Source organism: Macaca nemestrina, chromosome 5 (genome assembly GCF_043159975.1).
Source record: "Macaca nemestrina isolate mMacNem1 chromosome 5, mMacNem.hap1, whole genome shotgun sequence".
NCBI classification, from domain to species: Eukaryota; Metazoa; Chordata; class Mammalia; order Primates; family Cercopithecidae; genus Macaca; species Macaca nemestrina.
The window spans coordinates 2,367,263-2,391,865 of record NC_092129.1 but is presented as its reverse complement, the minus strand read 5'-3'; the positions used below and the strand labels follow the sequence as shown (position 1 = coordinate 2,391,865).

Genomic DNA, 24,603 nt, shown 5'->3' with positions numbered 1-24,603 from the left:
GTTGGCAGAAAATGTAAAGCTATTTCTGGCTTTGGAGCTTTTCCTGAATAAGAATTCTGGATTTAAAATGTTGAAGACTATTTCAATTTTAAAACTAAAAAAAAAAAAAAAAAAAAAAGCAGAACATTATGAAAAGTTTAATACTGCATAACTTAATGTTATTAAAATGTGTAAAACTTGCGGCTTATTAAACTGTAAGAGAAACCCAAACTCAGAAAAAGCTACACAAAGTGGCTACAACTAAAATGGACCTAAAGTAACTCAAAAATCTCTAATTCTGGCCATAAAACAGTAGGTATGGTCTCTGAAACCCCAACATGGCCCTGATAACAGTCAGTGTGGAACTGTGAGCATCCCAAGAGGAATTCACTGAAGGCAGGACAGAAAAGCCATCTCACTAGTCACCCATTGTGAGTCTCCTGAAATTCTCACCCTGCCTCTGCAGACCTGCTGCACAGATGAGAAAACTGAGTTTCCAGAGAGCTGAATGGTTTAGAGTCACACAGACCTAGAGCATGTGTTCCAATACTGTGCCTCTCATTACATAATAGTGCCTGCCTTGTACAAACATTCGCTTTCATTTGTGCATGAAAGGTATTTTAAGGAAAAGATTGTAGCAGCTACCTAAGAGTCAGGGACAGAAGTTAGGGATCCTGGCCCCTCAAAAACTTGCTTTAAGACCTTACATGGTTCACTCAGCCTCTACGCCTCCTCTTAGGGCCTTTGCTTACAGAAGACGGTAATTCCACTGACTGCACCAGCTCATTTGTTGTCAGAGTTAAGTAAGAACACAAGGTAGTGAGATAGGTCACTTTATTTTTGTATTTGACTGATGCTTCAAATATAATTTCATTTCATCTGGAATATATTTTGATAATCATGACGCCGTGTGATCCTGAGGGGGAGATAATCATGACCCCGTGTGATCCTGGGAGGGGATAATCATGGCCCCGTGTGATCCTGGGAGGAGATAATCATGACCCCGTGTGATCCTGGGAGGTGATAATCATGGTCTCGTGTGATCCTGGGGGGAGATAATCATGACGCCGTGTGATCCTGGGGGAGATAATCATGACCCCGTGTGATCCTGGGGGGAGATAATCATGGCCCCGTGTGATCCTGGGGGAGATAATCATGGCCCTGTGTGATCCTGGGGGGGATAATCATGACCCCGTGTGGACCTGGGGGGAGATAATCATGACCCCGTGTGATCCTGGGGGGGATAATCATGACCCCGTGTGGACCTGGCGGGGAGATAATCATGACCCCGTGTGATTCTGCGGGGGAGATAATCATGGCCCTGTGTGATCCTGGGGGGGATAATCATGATCTGTGTAATCTTAGGAGGAGAGAATCATGGCCTGCTGTACTCCTAGGAGGATATAATCATGGCTCCACCTAACCCTGGGAGGTGATAATCATGGCTGCACGTTGGGGCGCCTCTTTTTCTCGCCTGGAAGATGTGCCCGGAGCGGACTGAAGTCACTGCTCTTGGTGCATCTGGAATGTCCTTCCAGTGCCTGCTTCTTGCTTTCAATGACTTCCCTCTCCCCTTGTACCCCAATTCTCTCCTTACCAGCAGCTTCAGAAGATGACATGTCTGTTTTTCCTAAAACCGAACTCTGGTGACCAAACCCCTTGATCATGCTCTCAGAATCAGAGGAGTGTTTCTCTCCCTCTTTCCACCTTCTACTCCTTTGAATTCTCCTCTGCCCACTCCTCTTCCCATCTCCCCATCTTCCTGTATCTTGGGCTTTATGCCTTGGCTTCCCCAAGCCCACTCTGTATTTCCTCCGTCTTTCGTAATGAACCTTCTTCAGGGCAGGTGGTGCACACAGACCTCCCTAACCTCTCCTCTAACCCCTTTTTCTACAACTCCAGTTCTCAGCATCTGTGCTCAGCAGTCCCTGGAAACGCCTTCTCTTAAGGTGCCAGGCAGAACAATCTCTCCTCAGATCTCACTTTTGTTGACTTCTATGCGAAGAGAAGCAGGAGGTAAAGAGATCTCTCCCACGGCTCATCCCAGTGGTGAACCTGTGGAGTCTGCCAAAGAAGAAATGCTTAAGAATTGCAAGAAGGACACTGCTCCAAAGGAGAGGAGAGGAGAGGAGAGGAGCACAGACTCAAAAGGAGCTGTGCACAGCTGGAAAGGTGGCAGGGGCTGCACAGACACCCATTCCAACGTCATTCTTGCTGCCTGTAATCAATTCCTGTTCCCTTATTCTGGTGGTCAGTGTTCCTCAACAAATCATGCAGAGCCCCTTCCAATAACTGGGCAATCTTTTTGCCAAAACAGATTCCATGCTTTCCAGGGAATCCCAATCCATGATATGAGATGCCTTCTTGAATTCAAAATGGTGAACCTCTCAGAAGACTCTTCTAAGTTAGGTACGTTAGATTCAAGCTCTTTTGGATGAAAGTGGGAGAAACACAGCTGAGAGACCAGAAAACACTCAGCATCACTGAAGTCTTAGATGTCCACTCAGAGGCCTTTGCTGAGCACCAGCCACTCTTGGAGGAGAACTGCTTGGAAACCAGGATGTAGACGCGCAAATGTGCCCTGCCCTAAGCCAGGTTGGAGCCCCCATCAGCGCTGTCTCACTTTCCAGGAGAGTCTGCCTATCGCAGACCCTCTTAGTTCCCTGGACTGTGTCTTCTTCGACCAGCTCTGGCATGAGCTACAGTGACCATGGACATTCCGATCTCTCTTGACGGCGTCCTACCTCAAGTAAACACTGTGTTTCTCACATTTTCTAAGCCTACAGGTGGATGCAGCCCAGAACTATGGGCAATTAAAGGCACGGAGGGTGAGGGGGTGGAAGGTGAGCTGATGAATAAACACCCCAGACTCCTTCAGAGGAACATTTCTTCCCGGTTTCTCAATAGGATCCTGGGAAAATTGAGCTTCAGTTGTCCACAGCAGTAACCAACTCAATAATGTACACTTTAAATCTCTCTTGTAGGTTCCCTGCTCCCTGAGTCCAGCTTCCTGGGGTCACCTCCAAAATAAATGACTTGGCCCCAAGCTCAGGTCCAATGCTCTGCTCTAAGACAAACCCCAATGAAAGTTTTCTTGGTGGTTAGAGAATCAACACAAGGAAACTAATTGTATTATTATCAAGGCTATAATTATCATACTTTCATCAACATGAAACCATGATCATCCAAGCCCCAGAGAGCGCTCCCACGTGGATGCTTATGGGCCTTCTGGAAAGGCCTCTCCCCTGCAGCTGGGCTCAGACCTTCACTCTCCACCTCCCCCCAGCCCTCAGCCCTAGGGCAGGCAATCCTTTTTCCAGTAACACAGTTTTGTTGTTGTTTTTTCTTTTTTTTTTTTTTCCCAAGTCGGCTACAATGGAGCACATTTAAGTTTTGAAAGTGCATTCCATTGGAAAGTTACACCCAGGACACATTAAGATTTGGGTGTTTCTTAAACTCTTCAGCGTCCCATTCAGAGATTATTGCATGGGAGTTGCCTCTGTGATGGTTGAGCTCATCTGCCCCACACTGGTTTATCCTGAGCAAATTCTCCAAGGGTCCCACCTTTTGCTCCTGCTTAGAGGCTCCTGTCTGTGCTCCTCCCACCTCTGCCTGAGTCCGGCAAGAGACAGGGGCCTCAAGATGCCTGACTGCTTAAGGCAAAGGGAAAGTGCCATGCAGGCTACCGAGGCCTGAAATGTATCCTTTCCAAACACCCGCGGCCTAGTTTTATTCCTGCTGAAAGTGTAATGAAAGTTTTTGTTATAAAGAGGTTATGGTACCTCATTGTGGTTTTGATTTGCATTTCTCTAATGATCAGCGATGTGGAGCTTTTCTTCGTGTTTGTTGGCCATATGTATGTCTTTTTTTGAAAAGTGTCCGTTCATGTCCTTTGCCCACTTTTTAATGAGGTTACTTTTAGATTATAAGTTTAAGTTTTTTATAGATTCTGAAGATTAGACCTTTATCGGACGTGGTTTGCAAAAATTTTCTCCTGTTCTGTAGGTTGTCTGTCTACTTTGTTGATAGTTTGTTTCGTCGTGCAGAAGCGCTTCAGTTTAATTAGGTCCCATTTGTCAATTTTTGTTTTTGTTGGAATTGCTCTTGGCATCTTTGTCATGAAATCTTCGCCAGGGCCTTTGTCCAGAATGGCGTTTCCTTGGTTATATTCCAGGGTTTTTATAGCTTTAGGTTTTACATTTAAGCCTTTAATGTATCTTGAGTTGACTCACAGGAGGCAGGATGGCTATTATTTAAAAGCCAAAAAATAACAGGTGCTGGTACAGTTGCAGAGAGAAGAGGACATGTACATACCACAGGTGGGAATGTAACTTAGTTCAGACAGTATGGAAAGCAATTTGGTGATTTCTCAAAGAACTTAGCCATTCAACCCAGCAATCCCATTACTGGGTATATACCCAAAGGAATAGAAATCATTCTACCAGAAAGACACATGCACCCATGTGTTCATTGCAGTACTGTTCACAATAGCAAACGCAGAGTCAACCTAAATGCCCGTCACTGGTGGACTGGATAAAGAAAATATGGTGCATAGACACCATAGAATATGACACTAAAGAAACTATGCACACACACACCATGGAATACGACGCTAAAGAAAATGTGGTGCACACACACCATAGAATACGACGCTAAAGAAAACGTGCACACACCATGGAATACGATGCAGCCGTAGTGAAGTACAAGGGCACGTCTTCTGCAGCAGCGTGATGGAGATGGAGGCCACTCTCCATAGCAAACTAACACAGGAACGGAAAACCAAATACCAGAGGTTCTCACTTGTAAGTGGGAGTTAAATGATGAGAACACATGGACCCATAGAGGTGAACAACACACACTGAAGCCTACTTGAAGGGAAGGGTGAGAATCCAAAAACTACGTATCAGGTGCTGTGCCCATTATCTGGGTGACTAAGTAATCAGTACATCAAACCCATGTGACATACAATTCATCTACACGAATCTGCACTTGTATCCCTGAACCTAAAATAAAAGTTAAAAAAAAAAAATAAAGAGGCTACAGTATAAAAGGCTGTTTGTGAGTTCCACTTGTGAATAAGCAGCCTACAACTGATATACACCGTCTATGCAAGGTGGTTTCACAAGAAAACTGAGCATCTGGCGATCTTTGCTCCTTACTCTTCTTGCTTGCTTTTAATTATTTTAGAAATTCTATTAAAAATTTTTAATTTTGTTTTTAGGAAATAGGGTCTCTCTGTGTCACACAGACTGGAATGCAGGGGTGCAATCATGGCTCACTGAAGCCTTGACCTCTCAGGCTCAAGCAATCCTCCTGCTTCAGCCTCTCAAGCAGCTGGGACTGCAGGTGCTCACCACCATGCCCGGCTAATTATTTTTTAAATTTTGTGTAGACACAGGGTCTCCCTACATAGCCCATCCTGGTCTAAAACTGCTGGACTCAAGCAATCCTCATGCCTTGGCCTCCCAAAGTGCCACCATGTGAACCACCATACCCAGCTTAAGTTTTTATTGGTGAGCAATGATTGTATGTATTTCTGGAATACATGTGATGTACAAAGATGCTTTTAATCTGAGTCTACAGTTTTCCTCATAAGCAGGTTTACATGAACCTTCACAAGTACTCGTGCGTGCGTGCGCGCGCACACACACACACACACAGAAACACGACAATGTGATGGTCAAGATGAAAATGACCATGTATTCTGCTGTTGACATCTTTTGATCTGGGGCAGAATCAATGTGCTTTTTCTCTGTGGTAGCTTTGTTGATGCTGAGGTAAACGCACATGTTGAAAGCATGTAAGCACAGAAGGTTCTGTCGATGAACGGTCAATCACCTTTGCATGTCTGCTCCCTCTTTGAGGGAAGTGCTTTAGGGCAGGTGAATATTCCTGAGTATTCCTCGGAGACACCCGTGTTCCAGAATTACAACCAAGACCTTTGCTTTCACGCCACGTCGGGAACATGTGTCCTCTGCTCTTTTCCTCTTAGCCTCAGGGGTGCAGACATTGGGCTGCGACATGTCTCAAGGAGACAGTTTTCCCCTTCAAGATCCCACAGATCCTTTCTGCATTCCCCATGAGTGTGCTGACCCTATGCAACTGCAAAGCTGTGAGACCAAGCGTGTGGCCTCTGCTTCCCATGCGGCCGTCTTGGGGGTCTGGTAAATATTGCTCATCTCCACCCTCAGAGCTGCCCTGGTGCAGGCTGCACCAGACCTGCCTCCCAACGCTGTTGAGAGGGGACTCCAGGGGTCGAAGTCCCCACAGATAGCCTGGTCAGTGCTGCCATCTCTTCCTCCTGTCCCATCACTTCTTCTGAGGGAAGCATCTTCCCCTGCTCAGTACCTGCAGGCTGAGATCCCAGGCTCTGTCCAGGGTTGATGGACTGGGTTAGGGGCCAGCCTGAGTAGGGGCCAAGCTCCCGGCACACGTGACTCTGTGTCGGTTCCCATTTCTCTGGGAAGCATTTTTCCAACTCCCCATAGCTGGACCCTGCCTTGTGTCCTCAATGCAACTCTCCCATGGATAGGCGCTTTCCTGCCCCCACTCTCCGTCGCCCTCTCCAAGGGGGGCTCTATGCACAGCTCCCTCCCCTAAACCCCTCTGCCCACCTTCTAGCTCCCGCTAGCCATTGTTTTATTATTCATCTAACAGTTACTCCAAAACACCTCAAACGAGCCATTTTGATTCTTCTATTGCATTAATTTAGGTTAATTCTTACAATAGCCCCATGAGGAATATGTTATTTCTGTCGTATCGCGGATGAGGAAACTGAAGCTCAGGGGAGGCTAGTGACTTTCCCAGGAACTACACAGGCAGTCAATGGCTGAGGCAGCCTGAGGGACATGGCCCCCTGTGCTTGCCAGCCTCAACACGATACACACTCCCAAAAAGCTTCACATTTCCTCAAAGATGAGGTCAGTAACACACTTCCCTGCAAATAACAAATAATAATTAAATTTCGCTGACTACATGTTATGTGTCAGGGAATCTGCAAAGAGCTTCACCCACGTCCCGTCATTCTGGCATCAAAACGGTGAGCCGGGTGCCGAAATGGGCATCCCCACGCCACGCATGAGAACACGGAGGTACCCGAAAGCCAGGCAGCGGACATGCTGGGATTTACACAACCCTACCTCGGGCAGGAGTCCTACCCTCGTGCCACCAGCCCCCCCAGGTACACAGAGGTTGTGTGATCATTACCTACCCAGACGACTCTTGAACTGAGCTAAGCTTTGGGTGGTGTAAGATGCATTAACGTTTAGACATGCCAGGATTCCAGGTGAGGCAAGCACGTTCTCCTCCAATGAAGCCACGAAGCCCCACCCCACTCCTGAGAGGCCAGGAAGGAGACGGGGGCAGATGGAGAAGTCATCAAACAGCCCTCTGGACACAGCCCGGGAGCCCCGGCCAACACCATCCATCCCAAAGGCCAGCTTGGAAGTTCACACCCTCATTCTTCATCGAAAGAAAGCATGATTACTCTGGCAGGAGAGAAAGGCTTCCCAAAATCCAAACTGGCGAGACAATGGAATTCTTCATAAGAAAACTCCAGATGCCCCCGAGCTTGCTCTCCGGCAGAACGTCCTCAGCACTGTCTGGTCTGCGCTGTTGGATGAGACACACAACACAGTGCCCACGGCAAGGTCCAGAATCCCTGTGCTGCCACAGCCGGGCACGGGCTGGGGGACCTCAGACAGGGGCTCCATGATTCTGAGCCCCAGCTTCCTCATGGGAGACCCAGAAACAGGTAGTGAACACAGGAATGATTTGAAAATGTAGTGGGCATGTAGCATCTATCTCAGGGCTGGACACACAGCCTTCAGTCACTGAATATACGTACACACACATGCACACACAGGCATGTGCACACACACGAAGCACTATGGTATGTCAAGAAACACTCTGTCCAATACAACAGCTTGTAGAAATGTTAAGATCATGACCCCTTCAAGAAACAACGAAAGCAATGGAACCACCAGCCAGAAAAACAAAAGGCCCTGTATATATAATAATCCAGTATGGAGCATTCGGGGAGCCTGGCGGCAGGTGGAGAATCTCCGTGAGAATGGGACGAGTCGATACCTTTAGTCACACGGCGCAGACCCCCGATGGGAACTGCAGAAGGCCTAGCAGAGGGGGCCCTGGGACAATTAAGGGGAGGCCACAGGAGGCCCAACATCACTCAGAGTGAAGATCCTCAGCCTACAATTTTCTCCTTAGCTACTTTCCTAGCACTTCCTTCGCAAACAGAGGCAGACCCAGACAGCCACCTGCACTCCTCTGCCTCCAGCACAGACCTCCCGCCACTGCTTCTCCTCTGTCTCTCAAAACTTGTCTATGCACAAAACCTGAGTGGAGGGGAAAGAACATACACGTGTGGAAAACTCTGTACTGTGCACAAGCGTGCGTTAAATATACAGCCTCATTTGGCCTCGCGGAAACTCAGGGAGGCAGACAGTGTGTTCCCATCTTAGAGATGGGAGCAGCGAGGCTCAGTGAACATAAGTTACAGTGTGGCTGGTGTGGTGGAGCTGATATCACACATGGATGCCCCACTCCAGAATGTATCCTTCCCTCCATGTCTGCATCACCACCGGAGAGCAGCAGGCGTGAGAGCAGTTGGACCTAGGGGAGCAGGGAGACTCGGACTCCTCACAGCCAGGTCTGCCGTGGTCCACACACTTACCTTGGTTTCTCAGCTATATTGAGGGATAGTTGGTGTATGAGGCTGATCTCGCACTGCTATAAAGAAATGCTTGAGACTGGGTAGTTTATAAAGAAGAGGTTGCATTGGCTCACGGTTCTGTAGGCTATGCAGGAAGCATGATGCTACTCAGCTTCTGGGGAGACCTCAGGAAGCTTCCAATTATGACAGAAGGCGAAGGGGAAGCCAGCGCATTGTACGTGGCTGGAGCAGGAGGAAGGAGGGAAAGCGGAGGTGTCACACACTTTTAAACAACCAGATCTCATGAGAACTCACTATCACAAAAACAGCACCCAGGGGATGGCACTAACCCATTCATGAGGGCTCCACCCCCATGACCCATTCACCTCTCACCAGGCCCCACCTCCAGCACTGAGGATTACAACTTGACATGAGATTTGGGTGGGGACACAGATCCAAATCATATCCATTGGTAAATGAAAATTGTTTGCATTCAAGGTGTACAATGTGATGTTTCGATATACGTATACATTGTGAGATGCTGACCCTAGTCCAGCTGCTTAACGTGTTCATCGCCTCACATAGTTATTGCATGTGTGTGCATGCATGTGGTGAGAATATAAGATCTACTCTCAGCAAATTTTAAGTATTCAATACGTTATACATTAGTGTGAGATGTAGTCACTGCTCTGTACACTAGATTCTCAGAAACTGTTTATTTTATATGTGTAAGATGATAAATGTTTAGGCCTAAAGGCTTAGGCCTTTTCTCAATCAAAGAGAAAAACATGTCTTAAGGTCAGTTTATTAGTCTGACAGTTTCATTTGCTGAGTGTTTACTGTAGTTACGATTGCTTCCTGTTTTTTTCTTTCTTTCTTTTTCTTTCCTTTTCTTTTTTTTTTTTGAGATGGAGTCTCACTCTGTCGCCCAGGCTGGAGTGCACTGGTGCGATCTTGGCTCACTGCAACCTCCACCTCCCAGGTTCAAGCAATTATCCTGCCTCAGCCTCCTGAGTAGCTGAGATTACAGGCGTCTGCCACCAGGCCCGGTTAATTTTTTGTATATTTAGTAGAGACGGTATTTCACCATGTTTGACAGGCTGGTCTCAAACTCCTGACCTCAGGAGATCCACCCAACTTGGGTCTCCAAAGTGCTGGGATTACAGGCATGAGTTACCACACTGGCCTCTTTTTTCTTGTTAAGGTGAAATTCACATAATATGAAAGTAACAGTTTTAAAGTATGCAATTCAATGGCACTTAGTACATTCACAATGTTGTTAAACTATCACCAAGCATATTCATCACCTCAGAAGAAAATCTTGTACCCGATTAGCAGTCACCGTCATTTTCCCCTGCCCCCAGCCCCAGCAAATACCAATCAGCATTCTGTCTCTACGGATTTACATTTTCTGTATATTTCATATAAACAGAATTATATCTATTGTGACCTTTGTGTTTGACTTCTTTCACTTTGCACAGTGTTTTAGGGGATTATCCATGCTGTAGGTGTATCAGTATTAAATTACTTTTTACAGATGAGGAAAATGCGGCTGTATGTCCACGCCATGTTGTGCTTAGCCGTTTATCCATGGATGAACATTTGGGTTGTTTACATGTTTGGGCTACTGTGAATAATGCTGCTATGGACATTCAGGTATGGAACTATGTTTGTAGATCTATTTTCGATTATTTTGGCTATATATCCCTAAGAGTGAAACTTTTGGATCAAAGTTAATCTTTCCTGAAGATTAACTTTCTGAGGAAATGTGAAGCTGTTTTCCAAGGCATCTGCACCATTTTACATTCCCACCAGCAGTGGTACATGGGGGTTCCAATTTCTCACAAATACTCCCCTTTTTAATTATTATTATCACCATCCCAGTGAGTGGCAGGTGGCACCCCAATATGGTTTCCATTTTCATTTCTCTAATGACTGATGAGGTCGAGAGTTTTTTCATGTGATTTTTGGCCATTTGTATAACTTCTTTGGGGAAATGTCTATTCAAATCCACTGACTATTTTTGAGTTGAGTTCTTTGTCTTTTCGTTGTTGAGACACTAGACACTTATAAAACATATAATTTGCAAATATTCTTCCCATTCAGTCATACATCGTTTTACTTTCAAAAGTAAATAGTTTGCTTATGAGATTACACAAAAGTTTTTAATTTTATTTGAATAGAGACCAATTTATCTAGTTTTGTTTGTTGTTGCTCATGCTTTCAGTGGCATATCTGAGAATCCATTGCTAAATCTAAGGTCTTGAAAATTTACCCCTATGTTTTTATCTAAGAGTTTTATAGTGTTAGCCCTTACAGTAGGTCACCAATACATTTCTAAGTTGATTTGTGTATATAATGTGAGGTAGGAACCATTTCTTTCTTTGGTATGTAGAGATCCAGTTGTCCCAGGGCCACTTGTGGAAGAGCCTGCTCCTTCCTCATTCAATGGTCTTAAGACTCTGTTGAAATCAATTCACTATACATATGTATGTTTCTTTCTGGACTCTCAGTTATGCTCCATTGGTCTCTATGTTTATCTGTATGTCCATGCTACACTATTTGATTACTGTAGCTTTGTAGTAAGTTTTGAAATCAAGAAGTATAAATTCTCCAACTTTGTTCTTCTTTTTCAATCTTGTTTTGAATTTTTAGAAGACACTGTAATTACATATGAATCTGAGTATAATTTTTTCTAATACTGCCAAAAACCACCCAACCATCAGAATTTTGATAGCAATTGTACTGAATCTGTGGATTACTGTGGGGCAATATTACCATCTTTACAATATTAAGTAGGTAATGTCACCAATAAGGCAAAATAGAAGGTAACTAGCTCATATCCTCCCACCACAATAAGAATTATGCATCCACGGTCACGTCTCTGCTGGAGCTTCAGGATTCGGGTAGAAGTTTGAAGCCCAACACTGTGGAGGGTCATTTTAAGAGTTTAGACCCACGCTCGGGTGGCTGGTCTGCTGAGCTTGCTCCCAGGCTCAAACCCAGAAATGACTCAGTCTTCCAAGGGGTTTGGCTACAGCCCCATTTTGGGCTTGAGGCTGCAATCCAAACCACCTGCCAAGGGATCTGGAAGGAATCACACACACTAGGGCCTTGGCAGAAGGGCTCATCTGCCTGCTAACATCAGTCTCAGTGGTGAACCTGACAGTTTCCCTGTGGTTCGGTCCCAGTGTCCCCCAGTTGAGGTGCCAGCTCAGAGCTGCTTGCACAAGGACCCAGAGAGAGATTCACTCATCTATGGCAGCCCAGGTGTCTGAGACTGCCTGATAGGATTGCCAACCTGTCTCCCACAGCAGATCCTTAGGTGACCCAGTCTCAGCTCTGGCCCCTTCTGCTATAATCAGAGAACTATCCCATCTATACTGAGACATGCAGGGATATTTGCACCCTTTTGAGTCAGTGAGACCGGGCTCTCCAGCCTGCATGCCACAGCAGATCCTCAGGGGACCCCGTCTCAGCTTGGCCCCTTCTGATACAATCAGAGATCTATCCCATCTATACTAAGATCTGCAGGGAAATGTGCACCCCTCTGAGCCAGTGAGACCAGGATCTCCAGCCTGCATTCCACAGAAGATCCTCAGGGGGCCCAGGCTCAGTTCTGGACCCTCCTGCTATAGTTGATGAACTACCTCATTGATGCAGGAACTTGCTAGGCAACATGCATCACTCTAAACCAAGATCAGGCTCTCCAGCCTCTGTGCCACAGCAGATTCCAAAGGGGCCCATTCCAAGCTCCAGCCCCTTCTGCTACAGTTATGGAATGATTTTATCTGTGCAAGAACTCCCTGAGAGATATATACCCACCTGAGCCAATGTGAAAGATCCATAAGCCTTCTTTCAACAGCAGATTTCTAGGGGACCCAGTCTCAATTTCAGCCACTCTTGCTGCACTTGGGAACCCAGCCCAACTGTGCAGAGACCTGTTTGGTGGCACATCCATCTGGGCCATTGACACAGTCTTCTGGACTCAGCTTCCTGGCCGGCATTCCCACACAGCCCAAGTACCTTCCCTGGGTCTTCCCCAAATTAATCTCAGGTGGAAAGCCATGTCAACCTCAGAGTCTTTACAAGACTTGTAGCAAGCCTAGACTTAGAGTGTCTTCTAGTGCAAATATGGTTGCAGTGGTCACAGGCTCAGGGAATTCAACAGTCAATCTACTTAGAATATACTTTTTCTACTTAGAAGAAGGACAGGCACAAACAAAGCCAGACTGTGAAGACTAAAATAAATATGTAATCTTTCAATGTGCTGACATTACCACATATCCATAAGCATCAATGACACTCAGAAAAATGTGACTTCACCAAATAGACAGATCAAGGTGCCAGAGATCAACCCTAAAATGATAGAGATATGTAATCTATCAGACAATTAAGTAAAAATAGCTGTTTTAAGAAAGTTCAATGAACTTCAAGAAAATACAAAGAATCAATTCAGAAATTTATCAGAGAAAGTTAACAGAGAGATTGATATAAATTTTAGAAAAATAATCAAACAGAAATCCTGTGAAGAACAATGAATAATATGAGAAATGAAATAAAGAGTATCAATAACAGAAATTGACCAAAGAGAAGAAAGAATCAGTGAGCTTGAAGACTAACTGAGGGGAAAAAAAGGAAAGAAAAGAGATGAAAAAGGTGAAATGGAATGAAGAAAGCTTTAGAGTTTCTATAGGATGACAGGCAAAAATCAAATATTCAGGTTATTGAAGATAAAGAGAAAACTGAAAAACAAAAAGGGGTAGAAACCTTATGCAGAAATATAAGGTTGGGTGCAGTCACTCATCCCTATAATACCAAGACTTTGCGAGGCCAAGGCAGGAAAATCACTTAAGCCCGGGAGTTTGAGACCACCTTAGACAACACAAGTGAGTTCTTATGTCTCCAATCACTTTTTAAAAAATTAGTCAGGCATGACGGCTTATGCCTGTACTTCCAGCTATTCGGGAAGCTGAGGTGGAAAGATCCCTTGAACCTGGGAGAGTAAGGCTGCAGTAAGCCAGGATCTCTCCACTGCACTCCAGCCTAGTCAACAGTGAGATCCTGTCTTAAAATAATAATTATCATTATTACTTATTAATAATAATAGAAAACTTTCCAAATCTGGAGAAAGATATGAATATCCAGGTATAGGAAGGTCAAAAGTCACCAGTCAGTTTCCACCAAATTAAAAATACCCCAAAACATGCTACAAGTACACTCCAAGGTCAAAAACAAAGGTAAGCTCTTGAAAGTGAGAGAAGTGTGAGAGAAGAGTAGGAAATGGCATATAAGGAAGATCCAATATGTCTAGCAGCAGAGTTTTCAGCAGAAACTTTACAGGTAGGAAGGGAATGGGACAATATATTCAGAGTGCTGAAGAAAAAATACTGCCCACCAGGAATACTAAACCCAGCAAATATGCCCTTTAAAAATAAAGGTGAGATAAAAACTTGACCAGAAAAACAAAAGCTGAGAAAATGTGTTGCTACCAAACATGTTCTATAGGAGATGCTAGAGGGGGTTCTTAAAACTGAAAGAAAATAATGCTAATGTGATTGCTACACTAATATGGCAATCGTGGTGTGTAAACTATTTGTGTATTTACTAAGAAGACTAAAAGGGAAAGCAATTGAAGTAAAAACGAGTACAACAATATTTAAGAAATTGACAATATTAAAAATACAAATTGTGACATCAAGATTTAAAATGTGGTGGGAGAAGGGAGTTAATGTATACAGGTTTTCCTGGTTATTTATTTCATTTGTGATAAAGTTAAGTTGGTATCAATTTTAAATAACTACTTAAAATTATATAATGCTTTTTGTAAGAATCATGGTAACCACAAAGCCAAAGCCTATAATCGGTACACTAAAAATAAAATGCAATGAATTAAAACATACAACCAGAAGAAACCACTTAACCACAAAAGAAGGCAGAAAAAAGCAGAAGAAAGGAAGAGAAGGGTTACAAAAGAACTAGAAAACAAGTAACAAAATGGTAGTTGAAAGTCCTTACCTATGAATAATAACATTGAATGTAAATGGAATAATTATCCATTTCAAAGACATAGAGTGGCTGAATGACTTTTTTTTCAAAAGAAGAATCAGCTATGTGCTGCCTACAAGAAACTCATTATATCTATAAATTCACACATAGACTGAGAGTGAAAAAATAAAAAAAGATATTTCATGCAAATGCAAACCAAAAAAGAGCAGGAGTAACTGTACTCATATCAGATAAAATAGATCTTAAGTCAAAAACTGTAGAAAGAGTCAAAGAAAATTATGATAAAGGGAATTTATCAATTCAGCCAGAGGCAATAAATAAATAAGCACTCAACACCACAGCATGCAAATATATAAAGCAAATACCAATAGAACTACAGGGAGACATAGATCGCAACACAACAATAGTTGGATAGTTCAACACCCCACTTTCAACAGGGGAAAAATCATCCAGGCAGAAAACCGATGAAGAAACATTGGAGTTAAATTACACTCTAGATCAAATGGACCCAACAGACATTTACAGAATATTTTATCCAACTGCTGAAGAACTTATATTCTTCTCCTGAGCACATGGAACATTCTTCAGGATGGACCACATGTTAGGCAATAAAACAAGTCTCAGGAAATTTAAAACAGTTGAAATCATATCAAGTATCTTTTCTGACCACATGGAATAAAACTGGAAATCAATAACAAGAGGAACTTTCAAAACTGTACAATATGTGGACATTAAACAACATGCTCATGATGACTAATGGATCAATAAAGAAATTAAGAAAGAAATTACAAAATGTATTAAAACAAACAAAAATGGAAATACACCCACATCAAAAGCTATGGGATATTTTTAAGAGGGAACTTCACAGTGATAAATGTCTATATCAGAAAAGTAGAAAGACTTCAAATAAACAACTTAACAATGCACTGCAGGAACTAGAAAAGTAAGAATAAACTAAAAGCAAAATTAATAGAAAGAAAGATGTAATGAAGTACAGAAGAGAAATAAATAAAATTAAAACTAAAATAATACAAAATATCAACAAAACAAAATGTTAGTGCTTTGAAAAGATACACAATTTGACACTCTTAGCCAGACCGAGTGAAAAAGAGAGAAAACCCAAATAAATAAAAGCAGAGATAAAAACGGAAATATAACAATTGATTCCACAGAAATTCTAAAGATAATTAGAAACTAAGCAACTACATGCCAACAAATTGGAAAACAATGGTAAGAAATGAATAAATTTCTACACACATAAAACCCACAAATATTGAACCATCAAGAAATCACCAATAATAAGTAACAACATTAAAGCACTAATGAAAAATCTCCCATCAAAAGAAAAAGCCCTCAAGACCTGATGGATTCACTGCTGAATTCTGTCAAACACTTAAATAGGAAGTAATACCAGTTCTACTCAAACTATTTCAAAAAATTGAAAAGGAGGAAATGCTTTCAAACTCATTCCGTAAGGCCAGCATTATCCTGTTGCCAGATCAGACAAGGACACACACATACACACACACACACACACACACACAAACTATAGGCCAATAACCCTAATACACATGGATGCAAAACTTCTCAACAAAACACTAGCAAACTGAATTTAACACCACATTAAATAGATCATTCACTGTAATAAAGTGGGATTCATTACAGGGATGTAAGGATGGTTCAACATGTGCAAATCAATATGCATGACATAGCACATCAACAGAATTGAGGACAAAAACCATATGATCATTGCAATAGATGTTGAAAGGTATTTAATAAAATTCAACATCCATTCTTGATTTTTAAAAAACTCTCAACAAATAAGGTATAGAAGGAATGTACTTCAACACAAGAAAGTCCATATATGACACACCCACATTTAATATCATACTGAACAAGGAAAAATGGAAAACCTTTTCACTAAGATCTGGAACAAGGCAAGGATGCCCATTTTCACTGCTTTTATTCAATATAGTACCCAAAGCCCTGGCCAGAGCAATTAGACAAGAGAAAGCAAGCAAGAGTATCCACGTTGGAAAAGGAAGACATCACATTATCCTTGTTTGCAGATGACACAGTCTTATAGTTAGAAAAACCTAAAGACTACACAGACAACACACACACACACACACACACACACAAAATCAGAGCCAATAAATTAACTCAATAGAGTTTCAGAATAAAAAATGACCATACAAAAATCAGTAGCATTTATATACATTAACAGAGATCAATCTAAAAAGGAAATCAAGAAAGCAATCTCATTTACAATAGCTACAAAAAACATACCTAGGAATACATTTAAGCAAGGAAGTAAAAGATCTCTACAAGGAAAACTATAAAACACTGATGAAAGAGATAGAAGGGGGTACACAGACACAAATGGAAAGATATCCTATGCTCATGGATTAGAAGAATGAATACTGTAAATCACCCAAAGTGATCAATAGATTCAATGTAATCTCTAGCAAAATACCAATGATATTCTTCACAGAAACATAAAAAAGCATTCCTAAAAGTGTAGGAAACCACAAAAAACTCCAAATAGCTAAAGCCATCCTGAGAAAAAAGAACAAAGCTGAAGACATCACACTGCCTGATTTCAAATGTTGCTACAAATCTATATAGTAGCAGATGTAACATAGCATATCAACAGAATTGAGGACAAAAACCATATGATCATTTCAATAGATGTTGAAAGGTATTTAATAAAATTCAACATCCATTCTTGATTTTTAAAAAATTCTCAACAAATAAGGTATAGAAGGAATGTACTTCAGCACAAGAAAGTCCATATATGACACACCCACATTTAATATCACAGTCAACAAGGAAAAATGGAAAAAGGAAATCGGCCCTCTTGTGTTTATTACAACCAGAACAGCACGGTACCAACACTAAAACAGACGTGTGGACCAATGGAATAAAATGATGAATTCAGAAATAAATCCACGCATTTATAGCCAACTATTTTTGGCAAAGACACCAGGAACATACATTGGGGAATGGACAGTCTCTTTGATAAATACTGCCGGGAAAGTTAGACATGCAGAAAAATGAATCGGGACCCCCCCTCTTTTACCATATACATACATCAAATCGAAATGGATTAAAGACTTCAATGGAAGACCCAAAACGATAGAACTACTACTAAAAAATAATAGGGAGAAAAAATTCCAGGACATTGATCTGGGTAAAGATTTTTTGGTAAGACCTCAACATTACAGACAACTATAACAAAAATAGAAAAATAATATATATATCAAACCAGAAAGCTTCTACACAGCAAAGGAAACAATCAACAAAGTGAAGAGACAACCCACAGAATGGGAGAAAATATTTGCAAACTACCCATCCAACAAGGGATTGGTAACCAGAATATATGAGAAACTCAAACAACCCAATTAAAAGCTGGGCAAAAGACCTAATAGACATTTCTCAAAAGAAATGGCCAACACATATATGAAAAAAGGCTCAACATCACTAGTCATTATGGAAATGCAATTCAAAACCACAAGAAGATATTATCTGACCCTATTTAGAATTATCACCAAGACAAAAAATAGCAAATGCTGATATGAGAAGGTGGAAAAAGAGGAACACTCATACACTGTTGGTAGGGATGTAAAGTAGTACACCCACTAGAGAAAACAGTATGGAGGTTCCTCAAAAAACTAAACTAGAACTACGTTTGGTATGGTCCAGCAATCTTACTGCTGGATATCCATCCGACGGAAAGGAAATCAGTATATCAAAAAGACATCGGCCCTCTCATGTTTTTTACAACACTACTCACTAAACAGTCGAGACATGGAATCAACCTAAGTGTTCATCAATAGGTGAATGGACAAAGAAAATGTTGTATATCTACACAATGGAATACTAGTCAGCCATAAAAAGGAATTAAATCCTGTCATTTGCAGCAAGATGGATACATATGAAGATCATTTTGTTATGTAAAATAAGCACGACACAGAAAAACAAATATTACATGTTCTCATTCATATGTGGGAGCTAAAAAAGTGGGTCTTGTGGATGTTGAGAGCAGGATGGTGGATGCCAGTTGCTCGGGTGGAATGGTGGAGAGGAAGATGAAGGGGAGCTGGTTAAGGAGTACAAAAATACAGTCAGAAGGAATGAGCTATCACATGCAGTATAGTAGGAAAATTAAACTTAATAGTTTATTGTACATATCAAAATAGCTGGAAGAATCGTAATGTTCTCAACACAAAGAATACAAAAATGTATGAGGTCATGGGTATCCTGATTACCCTGACTTTATCATTACGCATTTTATACAGATATCAAAATATCACATATAACCCAAGAATACTACAGATATTGTAATCAATTAGAATTAAATCTTCCAAACTATACACAGAGGGTATCTTTCCATTTATATAGGTTTCCTTTAATTTATTTGGCATTGTTTTTCTGTTTTCATAGTACAAGTCTTCGCCTCCCAAGTTAGATTTATTACGAGGTATTTTATTGTTTTGTATGTTATTGCAAATGGTATTGTATTTTTAACTTCCGTTTTAAATTGTTTCTGTCTGGTATACAGACGCACAACTGATTTCTGTGTGTTGATCTTGTTCTCTGAAAGTTTGTCAAATTTTCTACTTTTTAAAAATTCAGAATAAGTATGGCCTGAGACAAGGGAGGTTTGTGTATTCATGATGCATGTTAGTCACTTGTATGTTGCTTGCATATATACCATTCAGTAATCAATACATAAATATAAATAATGCATATCTCCATTTTAACAACTGTAATTTATTCCTAAAGCCATATTTTAAAATAATTACATTTTTAAATGGGAAAAGTCATATGAAGAATTCTGTCCCACCTCAAGATAACTAAACAATTTTTCAGTAGAAAAATAAATCTAAAAACAGAAAAAATAATAAATATTTTAAAAGTAAATAAATCGTACGTAAAGCGAAGCGCAGTTGAGTTTTGTTGCACTAATACTTTCTTCCTCTCTCTACACCATTTTGTTTGCAGAATCGACCTTTTGAAGGTTCCTGGTTTCCCTGCAGTGAAGCTGTCACTCAACCACAGTCAGGGCCCAGGAGAGAGAGCAGGGAGGGCGCAGGCGCGCAGGGAGGGCTGGGCATGCGCTCGGCGGGGCCTCGGGCTCCGGGGGAGGCGCACGGGCGGGGCTCGCCCGGACTGAACGCACTCAGCTTCCCAGGGACGCGCCGACCCAAGCCCTGCAGTCCACGCGCGTCTGGGGTGTCCGCTGAAAGCCAGAAAGTTGAAGATCACTTCCCATCCTGCATCTGCTGTGCTTTGGGGTTGAAAAAGCCATTATGTGGTAAAAAGTGTCTGAAAAGTGGCAAAAGTCTTCAAGGGCCTGAAAATGACCGAGACAGGAACTGAGAAGCTGGCAGGAGGTCCTGCCACGGCTGCAGGGTCGGCGGGTGTCCTGGGTGGGCCACGCGGCAGGGACAGCCGTGGCTCCACGCCCACCCTACCCGTGAGATGCCAAGCGCAGACTCGGGGGAGCCAGAGGGGCCGGGCCCCTGAGCGAGGGCTGGGGAAGGGTGAATCGGGGGCCCCTGTGGGACTGCACGGGGCGGGGGGAGCTGGGGGCCGAGACCTCTCGGCACAAATGCCCACGCGGTCCCCAAAACTAACGCCGGTTGCGTGGGCCGCAAGCTGCTCTGGACCCGCAGCTCACTCCGCTGGGCACAGGGCTGACACCCGGGCGAAGCAGGGGTGTCCAGGCTTGCTTCAGCCCCTCACCTGGGTCCCCGGGCTGGTGGCTCCAGAAGGAGCTTCGTAAGAGGGTGGGAAGCACCAGTGCAGTACCTGCCCTGGGCTAAGGGCCTCGTCTGGGTGATCTCAGCCCTCAGCAGGGCCCTCCCATTTGGGTATTGGCAGCCCACGGGGCTGTGGCCATGGAGCTGAGTGGCAGCTCCTGGATCACCCCACACCTGCGTTCCTCAAGGCCTAGGCACTACTTGCTCCATGGTCAAAAGCATCACTTTGTGAAACTCAGGCTGAGCAAAGCTGGCCTAAGATTTTGGTCCTCCAGGAATGATGGAAGGAGCCCCTTCCCGCCATGTAGCCGACAGCTGGGACACGCAGCAGCCAGTGAGCTGGTCACGGTTTGAAGGGCCTCTCTCCTCCCGGCAATCACAGATCCCAAGCTTGGGTACTTGGGAATGAAGATGTGTTATTTCACCCACCGACTCGTTCCACAGGACCAAGGCCTGTGCCTGCCCTGAGGGCGAGCTGGTTGAGCCTGGTGCAGTCGACTCTCAGAGCGTGGGCCTGGGCTGAACTTTTTCCCTGTGAGCAGCAGCGTCTAGAACGATGGCCCTCCCTGTCCGCGGTGGAAGGTGCGGAGCTCGGGTGCTGCGCTGGCAGCCGCTCGCAGAAGGGAGATGGAGGGGCACAGAGCAGGCCCTCGCACGGAGTCATTGAGGTCCAGGGACACCTTCCTCCCAGGTCAGCTCACAAAGGCACCAGAGATTAATCCCTGGAGACAACCATTCTGATGTGTCTAAGGCCATCGACAGGGAATATGGCTGTCAGCAAACCTCAACTTTTTGATAAATGACAACAAAACCTGAATGCACGAGAAATGTATCTAATTTAATGCCTGACTTCTAAGCATCCTTATTCAATACAGTTTATGTATTTTTTGTTTCATGAGTAAAATGTGCATTGAGCTTCCTCCAATAGCTGTCCATAGACCAGCCACTATCACTGCCATCATTTTGTTTCTAAACTTTTCATTTACACATGTAGATCTAGCTCTTTCCTCCATATTGATGAAATGAAACTCACCCATTTCACAACTCAAAGCCAGGGCCTTCAGTTCACAGCCTGTTGCCTCAGATGGCCTTTCCTATATCTTATTGCTTCACTGTCTGACTCACTCCAGCGTGTTTCAGCCAAATATACTTGTTTTTATTCATCTCGCTCTCTTTTCCTCCCTCCCCCACACTCCCCCTCTGTCTCTTTGTCTCTTTTTCTCTCCCCAGTCCCTCCCTCTCTTCCCCTTTCTCTCTGGATGCCCTCTCTCCCTCTCTCCCTGTTTTTCTTCTCTGTGTCTTTCCTGTGTCTGGCTCCATACTACTCAGAAATCCCAACAAGAACAGCTGGAACTGCTAAAGAAACCCCAGCATCCTGTGCTGCTGCCCTTGCCTCCTCCAGCTGGTGAGCCTGATTGGCCCGTTTTTAGACAGTGCTATGGTTGGAAATGGGCCCTTCCTCTGGGGTCTGCTACTTCCCTCCGCCTGACTCAGAAGAATGAGTCAAGAGGGAAGAACATTTAGTATTAGGGAGAGGGTCCCTTGTGCTGTTGCCTTTTTCTGAATCATTTCAATCATGTTTGCCAAATTCCCTACAAAGTTCTGTTCCCTCGTTTGACAATGAGCAGAGGCAGGAGAGATGAATTGCTAAATGGTTGTATCCCACACCGCGCTGGGAGGCTCAGCAGAACAGAGACCTGTGTCAAGCAGGGCTTCCTTCTCCACCAGGCCCTTCAGCCTGCATTTTAACCTGTGACTTGTGAGGAGATAGCCCGTGATCACACCGCAGGCCTGCTTACATTAGAGGAGGCAAAATGCCAATTCCTTTTACCCCTTTCCCCCCAGTAGAAACCCTGCTAATTCTTTTTAAAAAAGGGAGAGAGATCATGTATAGAAAACCTTTTTTACAATTTATTTCCTGTTGTTAATCTTTAAAAATGAGGTTCTAGCTAAGTGTAGGGTTTCAGTGGTGAAATTTTGACCATGTGAACACATAAATAAATATTTACAGTCTTTGGCAAAACACATGACGTTTCATCAACCTATAGGATAAATTTGTTTAGAAAAACATAAATAACTTACAAAAAATATGGTACATTCTAAATATTCACATCATCATCATTCCCACACCATTGTACGGTTGACCCCACAACACGGAAACAGAAAACCTGCACGCTGTTGACAGTCGCTACATTTAATGAAGTCTCCCAACGCTTCGTTGGTCTCGGGAATACAGCTCCACACAAAAAAGTAAAAAGTGCAGCAAAACAACAATACAACGATCAACCTCAAAGGAAACAACAAAAATAATTTTATCAAAATGCAATGTGTACATTAAGACTAAAGTTATGGATCGTTCCCATTTGGCATAGAAATGTGATGACTATTAACAGAAAGGGGAAAAAGATTTGCCCCCTATCAGATAGACAGACTTCTCTTACTAAACCCCTTACGTGGAGTGGGATGAGCGACTATTTCCTGCAGAAAGATCATGCAACTTAAAGCAAAAAAAAAAAAAAAAACAAACCAACAAACAAAAAACAAAAACAAACTTGTGCATATTACACATGACTGATTACTGGGTGTGCCTGGCAAGACTAAATACTGATTCGTTTTCAGCATTTGAATTAAAAGAATTCCATATACAGCAGATAGATAACAGTAACAAATATTGAACTAAAATCACTGGCAACATTATATATTAAGGTTCCGTCATAAACTCCTCATTATTCTCTATTTATTCTGTTACAGCTTCTAGCATGCTTCATCATGACAACCTAATATTATAAAGCCTCATATTTTCACAGGATTATATACTTGTTAGATGTTTGTTTCTAGAAATTATGCTACATATGTGTTACTAGGCATATTTAAAATAAGTTATTGGTAAATGGAGCTGCATTCTATATTCATTTAATAAATATTAACAAAACATTTATAACTGGAACCTTAATGAAATGTATTATCAAATTAGGTAAAAGCAACTTGTCTGCAGTTACCGAAGCCTAGATACGAGTTAGATGTGCCTTTTCTGGCCTGTGCGTCTGCTCTGCCTCCTCTCAGGCAGCAAAGCTGGGGAAGGAGGCTCAGGCAGGAGCCTCCCCGACACCACAGCGGCACAAGCAGCAGCTGAAGCGCAGCACTTTGTTCTGCTAACCTTTTACTTAAATGAGGTTTTGCCAAATCCACATCTGGAACCGCGTCACACCCATTTTGCAAGGATATTTGTTCTTTGATGAAACTGCATCTCTACTGCACATGAGGGCTTTCATGGTAGGACAAGAGGAGAGTTCGTTTATTTTTATAACTATTTTACATGTTCCAATTAGTTAATTGGTAGCTTATGTCATTTGCTATGCCTGTTGTCTTCTAATCTCTCCTTATTATAACATTACTTCAAATTTGAATTGAACCTTCTTTATAATTGATTTAATGGGATTTGTGTGTCATTGTAGAGCAGCTCTAATTCAAGAATAGTGACAACTTTAAGCACCAAAAGTAGTTCAGCAATATTTTTCATGCTTAATTTATCATAATGGCTTATGCACAATATTCCCTTCAACTCCATATACACATAAATACAATAAGTAATTACATTTTATATGTAAACGTCATTCTTTTTAAACAAACAAGAAAAAGCAATGTAATGGCATGCCCAATTTTCACTCCACATAAAGTCTCGTATATCACCAAACTGGTTTCCTCTAGTGGGTTAGATGTTCATCTCTAAGTTCCACTGATATTTATCCTCTGAAGGCACTTGGGTTTGGGTTTGCTGGCAAGACGTGAGGAAACATCAGAGTTAAGGTCAAAGGACAGGAGGTGCTGCTGGAGAGAGAAGCCGCAAGGACCACGATGAACTGAGGTGTCTGGGGACCATGGCATACATGGGTCATTGCCGGAAATGCAGCAAATCTTGTTTAAACATCTACAAAAAGAAAAAAAGCAATAAACAGAGTTAGGATGACTGGGCCATGGGTAGTGTTTTATTTTGTTTCACCTAGAACCTGAAATATAACTACTTTAATTAAAAATGAGAGCTACCATATGGATGGATGGATGGATGGGTGGATGGATGAAATGGATGGGTGGATGGATGGGTGGATGGATGAGATGGGTGGGTGGGTGAATGAGATGGATGGATGGATGGATGAAATGTATGGATGGATGGATGAA

The 24,603-nt window shown here is 42.7% G+C and overlaps 1 protein-coding gene across 1 annotated transcript in view; it reads right to left on the bottom strand.

Annotated features, from left to right (window-relative positions):
- Positions 1–22,605: 22,605 nt before the first annotated feature.
- Positions 22,606–24,603, bottom strand: part of LOC105487598 (thrombospondin 2) — a 40,736-nt gene continuing 38,738 nt past the window's right edge. The window contains exon 22 of the mRNA XM_011751086.2: positions 22,606–24,355. Within this exon, the coding sequence (XP_011749388.1) occupies positions 24,348–24,355 (8 nt within the window). The 3' untranslated portion in view covers positions 22,606–24,347. The remainder of the gene's footprint in view (positions 24,356–24,603) is intronic.